Source organism: Artibeus jamaicensis, unplaced genomic scaffold, assembly GCF_021234435.1.
Source record: "Artibeus jamaicensis isolate MK-2021 breed Jamaican fruit bat unplaced genomic scaffold, CSHL_Jam_final scaffold_1964, whole genome shotgun sequence".
Classification (NCBI taxonomy): Eukaryota; Metazoa; Chordata; class Mammalia; order Chiroptera; family Phyllostomidae; genus Artibeus; species Artibeus jamaicensis.
In genome coordinates this window covers 41,819,150-41,833,993 of record NW_026522030.1, presented here as the reverse complement: position 1 = coordinate 41,833,993, position 14,844 = coordinate 41,819,150, and the positions used below count along the sequence as shown (strand labels likewise).

At 39.4% G+C, this 14,844-nt stretch overlaps 1 protein-coding gene across 2 annotated transcripts in view; it reads left to right on the top strand.

Moving 5' to 3' along the window:
* The window catches only part of RFX3 (regulatory factor X3), a 283,650-nt gene that overhangs the window by 124,347 nt on the left and 144,459 nt on the right, over window positions 1-14,844 (top strand). For both annotated transcript variants that reach the window (XM_053656370.1, XM_053656369.1), the window contains exon 4: window positions 1,266-1,390. In XM_053656370.1, coding sequence (XP_053512345.1) covers window positions 1,266-1,390 — 125 coding nt within the window. The remainder of the gene's footprint in view (window positions 1-1,265; window positions 1,391-14,844) is intronic.

Sequence of the window (14,844 nt, the reverse complement as noted above, 5' to 3'; positions counted from 1 at the left end):
AAAGAAAAATAAGCACAGATGCAAAGTGAAGAGGCCTAATCCCATGTCTACTGCTTTCACCTTGAGTGAGTCCCTTAACCACTTTGGGCTTTAGTAGCCTTATTTATAAAATAGAAGAGTAGATTAGATGTCTTCAGAGGTCCATTTGTAAAATTGATTGAGATGATAGAAAAGGTTTGGGTAACAAAAGATTCTAAGAGGGGTTAATTTTCTACTTGAAAGAACTGAATATGCTTTCATAATTTTCATAGGGAAAATTAATGTTTACAATATTATCCACAGATTTAAACCATAGTGCAGTACTTTTCTTAGGCTCCAATTAAATATCGTTTATCCCCAGGAAAGAAAATGAGAATTCTTGTCCCTGCCCATGAGTAAAAAATTAATGTTTGTTCTATTGATTATATAAGTAGCACAGGGAATGTCAAGGCCAGGAGGTCTGAGAAACCACACTTTAGTTAGAGTACATGCTGCAAAATTTGATCCTGTGTTAGTAGGTTGGCACATGAGAACTGAAAATGGTACCATTTTGAATTGTGAATGACGAGAAAATATTTCATGTCTTTGTTCACAAATCTCATTTGTATAATAGTGGTCTTTACCCATCTTTCAAAGTATTACACATTATTGATATTAGCTATTTTTGTGTAAGAGTATAATTCAACTTTGATTTTAGTACCATATCATATCACAGAAAATTAGTGTACTTGATCCTTTGGCTAAGTTTAGGGTATATCAATTCTTTTTTGGATATATATACTAATCTTTTTAGATCAGTGAGTAGCAAGTTTGAAAGTTGGGAAGACCTTAGCAATAGTTTTCCCTAAATTGTACACCTCTGGTGACATCCTAATAGTCTATGATAGGGTCTAGAATGTATAGTTTATTACATACTTGTATACAGTTAAAGTTTGTGTTCTGAGAATTGAATAGCTTGACATAATTTTGGGCTATAGTTTATAAATTAGTTGAAACAATTTATAACAGATAAGACCTAACTAAGGAAGGTAGATTTCAATGAATTTCATCCTTTATAACCGAAGGATAATGAGGTGCTAATAGGATTTAAAAATCTGGATTAGTAATTTTCTATATTTAAAAAGTGATGAAAATAACTATAAATATGCATGGAACATAATGACAATATGTTGGAGTACAAGTATTCCAAGAGTTGAAAGTGTCAGTTACAGGATATCGAGAACAAATGTAATGCCACTAGTCATGCAAAGGGAGCATTTTGAACTTTTTCTGTTTTAATATTTCAGAGACCATCATGCAGACATCAGAGACTGGGTCTGACACAGGTTCGACAGTGACCTTACAGACATCTGTGGCTAGTCAAGCAGCAGTGCCTACACAGGTGGTACAGCAAGTACCAGTACAACAACAGGTAAGGAGCTGCTGTTCTCAGAGAAGACGCCATGCCTCTCATTGTGCAGACACGACTGTGTTCAGCTGTGATTTGGATTATGTTTCTGGCACAATGGGTGCTAAGATAGGCCTAGTTCACTCTGTAGGTTAATTCAGCAAATGTTTCTTGAGCATTTCTAATTCTCAGTTCTTTTTGTGCTGGACTGTAGGGAATACAAAGGTAAATATTCAAACCATGATTCCTATTCTAAAAGAGCCTGTTAACTCTTAAAGAGAACATTTGTTTTCGACTAGACCACCCTAAGGTTTTAGCTTCCTCTTCACCTTTCTCTATTCTTTATCTTAACTTCTTATTTTTTTCATATTGAAATGTCAGCAGTAATATTTTTATATAATTGCCTCACAGTACTTCTTAATAAAGGAGAAACTGACTGTAACTTATTGGGCAGAGATTTTGCCTTTGTGATATTTTAGAAAGTGCCTGACTGATAAATACTGTTTAATGAAAATTAAATGATCTTACAGGTCTAGAAATCTGATTTATTTCATTCCAAAAATTGAGAATGAATTCCTCATCACATGTTTACTACAGGGTTTATTCATATTCACCACTTGGCTTTGGGGGGGAGATACTGACAAAATAATGCTATTCATGCCAGCTGATAGTTCTGCATGTGGGTTGTGAACACATTGGTCTGTCATTTCTTCTAAAGAGTGGTGAGAAAATAAGTGAAAAATATCATGTAATGAAGTATTTTGAAATTTGAGATTTGCCTGTAATTTCTTAGTATCAAGAAGAATCTTTAGCAAATGCTGCTCTTACAATTATAAATAGGCTGTCAGGGAGAGGAATATCTTTTCCTAACTGATCGGCAGAGGGATTCAAGGTTTTATTCTTTCCCGGAGATAGAGGTGGGCTTGGCAGGGGAAGTGCTAAGAATCATGAAGGGTCTTTGAGTCTCAGGGTAAATAGACATCTGAAGTCTTTTTTTTTTTTTTTTAAATTGTAGCACATACTTTTTTCTGGTGTCTACTCCCCGCCACACACACCCAGACACACAAAACACTTACACGTTTGTATACTGGCAGGTTATTAGGTGGAACTGTATGTAGTTGTGTCACAGTTGGGCACAGGTAACCAGGTGATTGGGGCAAAGAATTGAACCAAACACCCAGAGTTTATAGCAGAGAACATGGGAGCAGGCCAGCTCCAAGCAGAGATTGACCTCATGGGCTGGCGGGACTCTATTCATATGGGGCAGATCCTTCCTGGCTAGTTTTGGCAGGCTTTTACTGCGCATGTACAAGTAGTTGTATTACTTTAAAGCTACCGCACAAGTGGTCTCCAATGATTTTCCCTGCTTGGCCGCCAGAGAAGGGGGTCCCACAATGTTACCTCGTTGACCCCTCCTTCACCTGGGGTCCCGCTGTACTACATTTGCCTTTCCCTTCACCAGAAAATTATACCTCTCCATGTTAGAGATTGGTGCGTAGGAAAGGAATTATTTATTCAAGTTATATAGACTTAAGAGTAATGATTTAATGTCTTCATCAAAATCCCAAAGTCCCTTAAAACACCCGCAAACACACACACAGTCCTTCCCCACTTTCCCTGGTCTGGGGTACCATATCTCAGGAAGAGAAACAGAAGTCTGCGGTGCGGGCAGCCCCTGGTTTCTCCCGGTAATCAGTGCTCAGCTGGTAGGCCTCCCTTGGTTCCCAGCACCATGGCTGTGTCGCCAGGATCTCCAGTTCTTATTCCAAAATCACATGGCACCTTCTCCTGGCCCACCAGCAAGAATCCTTTTGTTACTGAACAGAGTTCCGGGGGGGGGGGGCAATAATTGGCCCACCGAGGGATGCCAAAAACTGCTACAGAAAACAGGGGCCCCTCCCAAGGACGGTATACTAATACCTACTGGGCTCGTCTGTCTGCTGGCAGAGGAAAGACATCTCTCAATGCCATAGATTTGTGAAAAGGAAAGGAAAGGTTTATTTAAAGCTGTACAGACTTAAAGTGGTCACCCAATGTCCCCATTAAAATATCAAAGTCCTTTAGGATAACCACAGACGCCCACAGCGCTTCCTTCCCCCCTGCCCTAATTCGGGGTACCATATCTCAGGAAAAGAAGCACATGTCCGTGTTTCTAGGCCACTGGCACTGTCAGCTGTGTCGCCATCCAGGCAGGATCTCCAATTAATCCAAAGTCACGTGGCACCATCTCACGGTCCACTGGCAAGAGTTCTTTGTACTCATTTTTCCAGTCAAAATCTCTCCTGCTTCCCAGGCCACGCGGCCAAAGGGACCATCCTAAAGCCGCGTGGGCCTCTTCTACCAAAGCTGCAGGAGTCAGCACTCTGACCAAAAGCATGTGGCTTTCTTCACCTGGCTGCAGAGGTCCCCATTCTGGCAAAGCGTGTGGTTCTCTTTCACCTCGCCAAGAGGGGGTCTGCACTCTGCCAAAACCGTGTGGCTCTCTCCTCCTGGCTGCAGGGGTCTACATTCTTCCAAAATGCATGGCTCTCCCTTACATGACTACAGGGGTCCTCACTTTGCCTCAAACTGCATGGCTCTCTCCCTTTCACCAGGGCAAGAGGGGGTCCTCACTCTTCCCAAAACAGCATGGCTCTCTTCCCAATGGCTGCCGTGTCTCGGTTTTAGATCCCTGCACCAGTCCTCCTTTGCAGCTCCATTTCAGAGTTCTCCTACAATCAGTTACACCTGCCAGGACTCCCATACCCTCCCAGCTTTACTGGGCTGCCATCGTGAGTCTGGTCAGGTGCAGCCCCATGTCATGGAGCCAATCTTCTTCAAGCTCTCACGCAGGCACTGTAACTCTGGGGACCAGCCTCCCAGTCACATCCTGGATAGAAACCACTCCCTTCTCCCTAGTTCAGAGCATGGCCACAGCTATTTAACATATGTATGAAACCAGTTAAGGTTATAGATATGTTAAATGACCATTCTAGATGTTAGCTGCTAAAGAGTTGCTATGCTAAACATCTCTCAATGGCCCTGCTCCATTTGTCCCTTCCCCAACTAAGGGGGGGAGGGGGATGAGGACATCTTAATATTTCCTGGGCACCCTAAGCTCTCGACCTCATTCCAAATTCTTTTTCTCCCCCCCTCCCCCCCGCTGCGCCCTGTTACACTTTCACCCCTTCCTTCCTGCTGCATCTCTCCTGCATTCTTCCAAACTGCTAAGAGAGAGCTCTGCATCACTGCTACATCTTGCTTTCTAGCTTCCTAAGCTGAGTGGCAAAGAGAGACCCCAAGCCGCATGGTGATTCTCTGCCCAAGCCATGTAGTAATTCTCTGGTAAAGGTGTGTGGTTCTCCTTCACTAAGGCTGCAGGGTTCCCACTCTGCCAAAAGCATGGGGTTCTCCCCTCAATGGCTGCCATGTCTGCATTTAAATCCTGGTGCCAGTCTTCCTTTGCAACCCCATTTCCCACTCCTTCCACAATTGGCTATACTTGCCAGCACTCCCATATCCTTCCAGCTTTCCTGGGCTGCCGTAATGAGTCTGTGCAGGTGTGGCCCCATGGCATGGAGCCAATCATCTCCAAGCTCTCACTCAGGTGCTGTAACCAGGGGGAGTTGCTTTCCAGTTACATCTTGGGTAGAAGTCACTCCCTTCTCCCTGGCTCAAAGCATGGCCACAGCTATTTAACATATCTGTGAAAACAGTTAAAGGTTATAGATATGTTAAATGACTGTTGTAGAGGTTATCTGCAAAACTGTTGCTGTTCAAAACGACTCAATGGCCCTGTTCCGAGTATCCCACTCCTCAGCTCAGACTTGTGGGGGTGAGGGCATCCCATATTTTTAGTATTTCCTGGACACCCTGAGTTCTGGACCCCATTGCAAATCCTTTCGGGGCCCACCTGGCTGCACCCTCTTACAGTTGTGATCTATAAAAGCAACAGTTTCATATGTTTCAGTCTACTAATTGTGTTTCTTATACCTTTTACCTTTCTTTTTCATTATTAAAAATTAATCTCCCAAAATGGTGTTTTAAAAACCTCTGCTACTATTGATGTCATCTCTGTTTCAAGACTCTATAAACATTATTCAGAAAAGGGTAGCTTATGACATATCCAAAGACCAAGTGGAGAATGGTGCGGGTCATCGTGGGTGAAGACTGGCCTCGGAAGTGTCTGTCTCTACCAGCAGTGTGGGGCACATCATGTTCTAGTTCCAAAAAGTGCCCTCTTGTGACATTAAAATGGCCCTCTCTCCTGGACCCTTTTCTTCTTCCCTCCATTTGTTTTGTGCATTTTTAGAAAACTTTTTATTGAGTTTAGATATCATAAGATGATTACTACAAGTCTTATATGGTAGTGTAGAAAGCAGTTTGGCAAGTATGTTATTAAAAGCAAAACAGCCCTCAACTTCCCTCTAATCCCATGAACCTCTCTGCAATGACTTTTGTCTCTTTTTTCCAATTATTTTGATAATGACTTCCATGTCTTTGAAAATACTACTGTCTTAAAATACTTTAATATTTTAATGTTTTTTGATTATTTTAGTTTTAAGAATTGTCTTACCATGGCCCACTTTCTGGTCTCTATGACACACACACACACACACACACACACACACACACACACAAAACACACACACACACACACATTACATCCCCTTTGCTCCTGGTGTACTAGATTGGACTGTATGCATGTTTTATCAACAAAAACAGTTTCATAGGTTTCAGCCACACATACACACACACACACACACACACACACACACACACACATTTTTAATCCTCGCCCAAGGATATGTATTGATTTTTAGAGAGAGAGGGAGGGGGAGAGGGAGAAAGAAAAGAAATATCAATGTGAGAGAAATATTGGTCCCAACTGGGGATTGAACCTGCAACCTGGGTAATTGCCCTGACAGGAATCGAACCTGCAACCTTTGGTGTATGGAACAATGCTCCAACCACCTGAACCACTCAGAGCAACCTGATAGTTATATTTTAATTTTGGTAGACCATTTACTCAATGCGTGTGAGTGTGTGTGTGTGTGTGTGTGTGTACACACATACTATTCAAATCTAGCCATGTAGTAAGTGGTGATTATCTCTCTTACCTACAAAACTTATTGGATTTAAAGATCAGATATTTTCTTAGGGAAATCTCTCAGCACACTCTGACCTCTCCAGTCTGGATTCCATTTGCTGTGGTCAGTTCCTACCTTGGGATCTCCTTTTGCTGTCATTCTGGGGTTTTCTTATATTAGCTTTCCTTAAGACCCTGGATCAGTGTCTTAAATTCTTGATTTGCTTGAGCACAGCTTCCAGTAACTTCCTAACAAATGGTAAATGTTTGAGCTCTTACGTGTCTGAGAAATAATTTAATTATCAGTTGTCTATGGTAGTTGGATAGGTACAAACTTTTGGTTTGGAAATAATTTTATTTAGAATTTTGAAAGGCTTACTTCAGTATGCTCTGGTTTGCAGGATTACTATGGAAAAGTCAAACACCATTCTGATTGCTAATCCTTTGTATGTGTACTATGTGATTTATTTTTCTCCCTGAAAGTTTACAAAATGATTTAAATTCCTGTTTCTTGAAATTTATGTTGTTGTGCCTTAATGTGGGTCTATTTTTGTACATTGTGACAGAAACTTGGTTGTCCTTTTCAATCTGAACATTCATGTTATTCAGTTCTGACAAAATTTTTTCAATTTCTTCATTTATGATTACCTCCTCTCTTCTTTCTCCTTTTTTATATTTTGGATGTTTTTGTTTTACTTTGAATTTTTATCTTTCAGTTTATCTGTTACTTTTCACTTCTGCTATTTTAGTTGTAATTTTCAAGAACTTTAAAAAAATTTCCTATACCTTTTCATAATATTTTATTTCTTGATTATACCTTTTTATCTTTCTGAAGATACTAATTTTTTAAACATTAGTCTCTGTTTATTTTTTAAATATTTTATTTATTTTTAGAGAGGTAAAGGGAGGAAGAAAGAGAGGGAAAGAAATATCAATGTGCAGTTGCCTCATGTGCCCCCTACGGGGGACCTGGCTTGCAACCCAGGCATGTGCCCTGTGTGCGAAATGAACCAGAGACATGTTGGTTCATATGTAGGCTGGCGCTCAATCCATTGCTCCACACCAGCCAGGGCCTGTCTCTGTTTATTTAGCCAGTTTTTTTAAGCTACTTTTCTTTGTCTCTGTCATTCATTTTAGAAGCTGTTCTCAATGTCTGATAATCTTTGGGTGTTTATTTATATTTAAAATTCTGTGGATAAAAAGCTGGTTTGAATACATGAGTAGGTCTCATTGACTTCAATATAGAGTCATCTTCTGGGCTTTTTACTTGGAGACCCTCTGATGTTTAGTATCTTTGTTTTTCCCCTTGGGCTGGTCATATTTTTAAAGAAGAGTTGTCTAGCTTCCTGCCCAGCAGATGAATGTCTCTTAGGGGATGAGTAGGGGGAGACAACTGGGCATTTCTTATACTGACTCAATTAATCCTTCTCTTTTTTTATACGGTATCATCATTACTTATACTCGGTCTTCCTCATGCAGAGGTTAAATCAAAACATAAACCTCCAACCTTTGACCAAAGTTGTGGAGGCCAGTCACCTCATGGCATGGGATTGATGGAGGGAATCTACTTGCTTCTTAAATAGAGTCACTTTTTAATTAGATCCATCTTTTAAAAACCCAAAATTAAATTGCTACTAGAAGAGAAAAATCAGTATCACCAGCCATAAATAGAAGATTACACACTTTGTTCATCTCCTCATAAAAAATAATCTCATGTACACATGGACCACACTTTGAAAAACATTGTAGTATGCCATATGGCTTAATCCCAAAAGCATATTTTTTAATTCCTCAATTTCTTTCTTTCTTCTTGAACATTCAAGGCAGGTGATACCTTATATCCCCTTAATCCCAAGAACTCTCATTTTCTTTTCGTTGGCAAAGTATTTTATTTCACATATTTATCTGCAGATGCCTGTTTAGTTGACCTTCCAGGCTTATTTAGAAAGATTGTTTTCTCCTCTGTAATTTTTTTTTCACTAGAGCAGTGTTAACTTTGAATCTCCCTGGTGCATTATGACAGTGTCCCTGTAGATGTAAATTGTCTATAACTAATGAGATTTGTGCTACAGTAATTTCTTATTGCTCTGACTTGTCTATAATCTTTGTATTATTAATGTGCTAATGTCATTGCGAGTTTTTAAACTATAGTAGAATACTTTTTAAAGTCTTTAGCTTTTGTCACTGACCCAAGATAGATATTGAAATCATGGCATTGATGTCAAGAGTAGTTACTGCTATTGATTAAACTTTTCATTGTGTCCTTCCTTTGACCAATTTGATGTAAAGAGAAAGCCTATAGTGAATTTTTTAAAATGTTGTTATGTAAAATTATATATATTGGAATATTGATATATAAGTGAAAGTTTTAAGATAATATGATCTTAATATATGTATTTCCAATATATATATGTAAATTTATATATATTTATGTGTATTCATATGTGAAAATTTTAAGATCATAATATATAGTTCTATTTCTTTAAATTCTTAAGTGCTCTAATTTTATTTTATCACTACCAAATAAAATGTTGATTCTATAATTACTTCTATGGTTTTTTATTTAGTCTAAGTGTTCTCAGAGTCAACTTACCACCTTTCCTTAGACAATGGGCAGGAATGGGGAATTCTGAGCAAAGATTGCAAAGTCTTGTTATTTAATACCTCATCAAAATTTTTATCTTTTACAGTATTTCATAAAACACTGTAAATCTCAGCTTCCAAATATAGGCATTGTTGCCCAAGTCACTGAAACTTGTAAAAATATTCAAGTTCTGTATCTTGATTAGAAACTAAAATTTTGATGTTACCTATCCTATCATCTTTATAAGAAGACCTTTGGCTTGATGAATATCTGGTGACTATGACTAGAAATGAGTCCTTCCCCTTCCCCTACCTTCACTGATTATTTTAGAGTTCCTCAGACATTAGCCTTCCAATTGGTCATTTTATCTGTAAATATGAGAGGTGTTCTGATCCTGATTGCCCTAGAACTGAATTAAAAATCTGGAAGAGGAAAAAAGAGAGATGAGTTCCTATTATTCCATTCTTTCCCATAGCTGGCAGTTTAGAGTCTTTGTAAAATAGAACCTAGACTTTCATTTTTTTTTGTTTTAATCTTGGGCTTCAGTTGTTTTACAAATGATACTGACATTGAGAATAATTCCTAAACCATCTCTAACCAAAGTTCCAAGACTTTTCTCCCTTTCACGTTTCTCATTTTTCAGACCTCTAGGTTATGGTTCCTTCTCTCTCTACCTATCTGCCTGTTTTTCCTTGGAATAGGCGCATATTATTTCTTTCAGAGTGGGCAAGTGTATTGTCTGTGTACTGCTTCTTCTAAACATAACACCCAAGGAACAGTGGAACCCCGGGGTTAAGGAGATTTTATGAGTCCAAAGAAAGATTCTTTCCCCCCTGCCCCCCTCCCAGAATCTGCTGACTTTGTTCTAATTCTTTTTTTAAATATATTTTATTGATTATGCCATTACAGTTGTCCCATTTCCCCCCTTTCATTCCCCTACATTCTGCACACCCCCTCCCCCACCATTCACCCCCTTTAGTTTATGTCCATGTGTCACAAGTTCTTTAGATTCTATATTTCCCATACTACCCTTGCCCTCCCCATGTCTATTTTTTCCCCACCATCTATGCTACTTATTTTCTGTACCTTCTCCCCCCTTCTCCTTCTCCCACTCCCCTGTTGTTACCTTCCATATGATCTCCATTTCTATGGTTCCACTCCTGATCCAGCTGTCCTCTTAGTTTGCTTTTGTTTTAGGTGTGGTTGTGAATAACTGTGAGTTTGCTGTCCTTTCACTGTTCATCTTTTTTATCTTCTTTTTCTTAGATAAGTTCCTTTAACATTTCATATAATAAGGGCTTGGTGATGATGAACTCCTTAAACTTGACCTTATCTGAGAAGCACTTTATCTGTCCTTCCATTCTAAATGAAAGCTTTGCTGGATAGAGCAATCTTGGTTGTAGGTCTTTGGATTTCATGACTTGGAACACTTCTTTCTAGCCCCTTCTTGCCTGTAAGGTCACTTTTGAGAAATCAGCTGACAGTCTGATGGGAAGTCCTTTGTAGGTGACTGTCCCCTTATCTCTTTCTGCTTCTAGGATTCTCTCCTTCATTTTAATCTTGGGTAATATGATTATGATGTGCCTTGGTGTGTTCCTCCTTGGGTCCACCTTCTTTGGGTCTCTCTGAGCTTCCTGGATTTCCGGGAAGTCTATTTCCTTTGCCAGATTGAGAAAGTTCTCCTTTATTATTTGTTCACATAAGATTTCCACTTGTTGCTTTTCCTCTTCCCTTTCTGGTACCCCTATAATTCAGATGTTGGAATGTTTCAAGATGTCCTATTTCCTAAGCCTCTTCTTATTTTTTTGAATTCTTGTTTCTTCATTCTTTTCTGTTTGGTTGTTTTCTTCTTCCTTCTGGTCCACTCCCTTGATTTGAGTGGACATACTGATCTACAACTGAAATGCAGTTTTCTTTCCATTACTATTGCTTTTCTGTGCATTTCCTTTCATTTCAATTAGTTTAGCCTTCCTTCGTTCCTCTAATTTGTGACTAAAATCAACCAGTTCTGTGAGTATCCTGATCACCAGTGTTTTGAAGTGTGCATCTGATAGGTTGGCGATCTCTTTGTCACTTAGAAGTATTGGCTCTGGGGCTTTGAGCTGTTCTTCTTGAGCCATATGTTTTGGTCTGTCTCTGCCTGTTAGGTATGAGGGCGGAGCCTTAAGTGTTCCCGAAGGTGGGGTGACCTAGTTGCTGGGTTGTGATGTTGTATGTGGGCGCAGGGTCAGAGAGGGGCAATGGCACCTGTTCTGCTCTCTCTCAGATTTCGATTCGGTCTGCTGCTTCCCGCAAGCAAACTGGGCCTTTCTGGTGCTGGTTCCCGGGTGTGTGGGCTTGTGCACCCTCCTGGACCCTGCGGGTCTCTTGAACGAACTCTTCATGAGCCTGGGAGCCTCTCCTGGCACCTTGACCCCGAAAGTTTTTCCAATTGGCACTTTTAGGCTTTAATTCCTGTCACTGGGGCCCTAGCCGGCACAGTCTGCCCCACTGCTCGCTCCTTTGCCTGGTTTATCTGAGTGTGAATGTGTAACCGCGGTTGCTGGCTGCCCTGCGCCACCACTGGGTCTGCCCATTGCCACCCCACACCTGGGATCTGCCAACCGCTGTCTGCGCACCTGGGTCGGTCCAGCCTCTATTTCCTGTGTGACCCACTCCGCCAGCCACTGACTCTGCCTCTCTTACCTGTCTGGCTGAATGGTTCATTGTTGTCGGACTTCCATACAGTTCAATTTTCTGTGTTTTGGTTGCATTTGGTTACAAAAATTTTGTTGTCTTTAAACTCGGTTGTGAGAGGAGGTACAGTGTTTCCACCTATGCCTCCATCTTGGCCGGAAGTCTCTCTAATTCTTTTATCATCACAAATTGCAGTCTTTACATTTTCCTTCCCAGGGACTCACTCAGTCTGTTTCTAGAGGGTCTTTGACATGTAACCAGGACATTGGTATTTCTTTAAATATGATAAAAGCTCATTTCAAGATTGTATTTAAATAAGAATCTTTGTTTTTATATAAATCCCCTATTTAGGCAGTGACTTTTTGTCTATAATTTGAATTATCAAAGAATAGAATAGCTATTTGGCTGTAAAATTTTTTTGGTTCTAGCAGTCTGCTCATATTTACCATTCCACATGAGTTATGGTATATCCTGGGGAGTGAGTCCATTATTCCTGTGGTCAGCAGGGTAAGTGACATTTTGTTTGGGAAACAGATCTGATCAAAATTGTCAATTAGGTTCGACACAAAGGAAAAGTCTTCCAGAAGGATAAATTTTAAATTAATCTTCTCTAATAGATCCTGGAGTGTCTTTAAAATGATGCCACAACCTTTAAGAAGTAGATTTTAGGAGTTAATGTTTGATATGAATACTCCTGAGATCCTTATTTCAGACCACAGCTTCGAAAGTGGATCATTTCTGTTTGCCACATTCCTGTATTGTAGTATATCATCATAACCAGAAAGAAACCATGATGATTTGTAATATACCCAGGAAAAATTCTTTTTGTGGAAGCAATGATTAAAGCAAAAAATAGATTGCCTATGCTGTGTTAAATCCATAATAGAATGTTATTGGATCAAAATTTGATCAATAGTATCTTAAGTGGGTCTTTACAGTAGTTTGGAGAGTGAAACCTGAGGTAGTTCACTCCATCATTCTTGTATTTATCTTGTTTTTCTGTTCAGGGTCAAGAGGTTTGCTTTCTGAGTATCCTAGCTTTGATGGACATGAATAGAATTCTTTTCATTTGAGACTATTATCTCATATAATCAATAGACACAAAGATATTTTACTCTGATTTGCTCTTACTTGCGATTTGATTCCCATTGGCTTGGTTCCCTAAAGGGACAGTGTTCTCATAATTAAGACTGTGGCAGACATGCTAAAAGATGGGGTTACATTTTTAAATGAATTCCAGTTGAGTGTCTTTTTGTAAAAAAACAAAAGGCAATGATTTTAGCTCTTGAAGAGCTTATTTATTTTTAGAACCAGAACTGCTAGTTTTTAGTATTCAATATAAAATGTAAGGTATTTTGAAAGAACATACTGATCTACAACTGAAATAAATTTTGCTGTACCAATCCAATATGAAGTCCCTATAATAGTCTCTCTCTACTAAATATTTGTAAAATAATATCTCCACTATTTAAATAGTTCAGTAATATTTTTTTACTCTGTTAAGTGATTTTAAAAGTGTTTTCTCATCTGGTATTAGATCATTGTTATCATAGTTTGGGATGCCATATTTTAAGAGGAATATTCCAGGCACCATGTTAAATGCTGGGGTTTGAAACATAATTTGCCATGATACATGACTATAGGAAGTGAAGTTTTGAGGGAGATAGATATTGTTATAGAATTGGATTCAAAGTGCATCAGGAGTAAAGATGGAAATTGTTCTTGGGAATAAAAGACAGTAATATCTCTACCAAGGTATGACCTCTGAGCTGTGTGGTGAAGGAAAAATTGGAGTTGACAAGAAAAACAAACTGGAGGAGGGTATTTCTGAGAGAGAAAAGCATGGGAGAGCTCAAGGAAAATCAAGGCATCTACATAGGGAGGTGAGGGTTCTAGGAAGTGAAGGATGTAGAACAATGTTGCACAAGAACCTTTTGTGGGAGGTTGAGTCAGTTGACCAACTGTGGTGTCTTTACATCTGTTTTTTCCCAAGTATATTCATTCTGTTCCCTGTTCAGTTGACATATTTCCTTAAGTATTATTCCACTGCCAACTTTCTTGATAAAAGAAATCTATACTCATCTGCATTAATGACTAATATTTTTTAATTCCCTTTTATATAAGATTTGGTCTGTGGCCTTCTGTTTCCCAGCACTCTCAAGTAACTCATCCTCTGTATCTGTTTTAGTCTTAAATCAAGTTGCTTCCATTTGCTTTGCTAAGCATTGGAAGGACCTCTGGTCCTTCCTCTATGTCTCTGGATTTGTGTGGTTAGGGATGCTCAGGCTCAAGGTCAGAACAGACCCCAAGTTGGTGTGGTGTGACCATCAGGGGCAGTATTGGTCTTCTCTACCCTGAGTGGAAACCCAGTGCAGTTACCATGGTGATTGCAGAAAATGCCAGAGTATTTCTTACTAAAGATCAGGAATATCTCCATTATTTTATTCAGCTCCAGAAATATAATAATTTTTTATCATGTTGTGGCAAATTAGAGAATAGTATCTTTACTAGCCCTGGCCAGTGTAGCTCAGTGGATCGAGCGTGGGCCTGTGAACCACACGATCGAGGTTCAATTCCCAATCAGGGCACATGCCTGGGTTGCAGGCCAGTTCCCATCAGGGGACTCATGAGAGGCAACCATACATTGATATTTCTCTCCTTCTCTCCTTCCCTTCCCCTCTAAAGATAAATAAATAAAATCTTAAAAAAAAAGAATAATATCTTTACTAGTCTGATTGGAATTTGGCTTTCTAGTTAGGAGAAACTTAAAACTATTCATTTTGTTCAGCTATTCTGTAGGACTTTCCACAGCTGAACTTTCTTCTTCAACAAATCACTTATTTTAGTTGACTTTGGCATTTTGTTCTTAGAATATATGAGGTCTGTCTGCAAAAAAAGACCAGTCATCCTTAATATGAGAACAGTTTGTGCAACATTGATGTAATGTGACAGCCAAGGAGAGTGGACTGGAATGCACATGCGTAAACAGTGACAACTTCACTGTACTAGTCAGTGGTGGTGGTGGATGTTGTTGAGTGAGCATTTGTACTGTGTGGCTGTGACATTCAAAGTGACTGAGCAAGTAAAGCAATGAATCTGCATCAAATATTACCTTAAGCTTGAACATTCCTTTGTGGAAACTATTCCAAT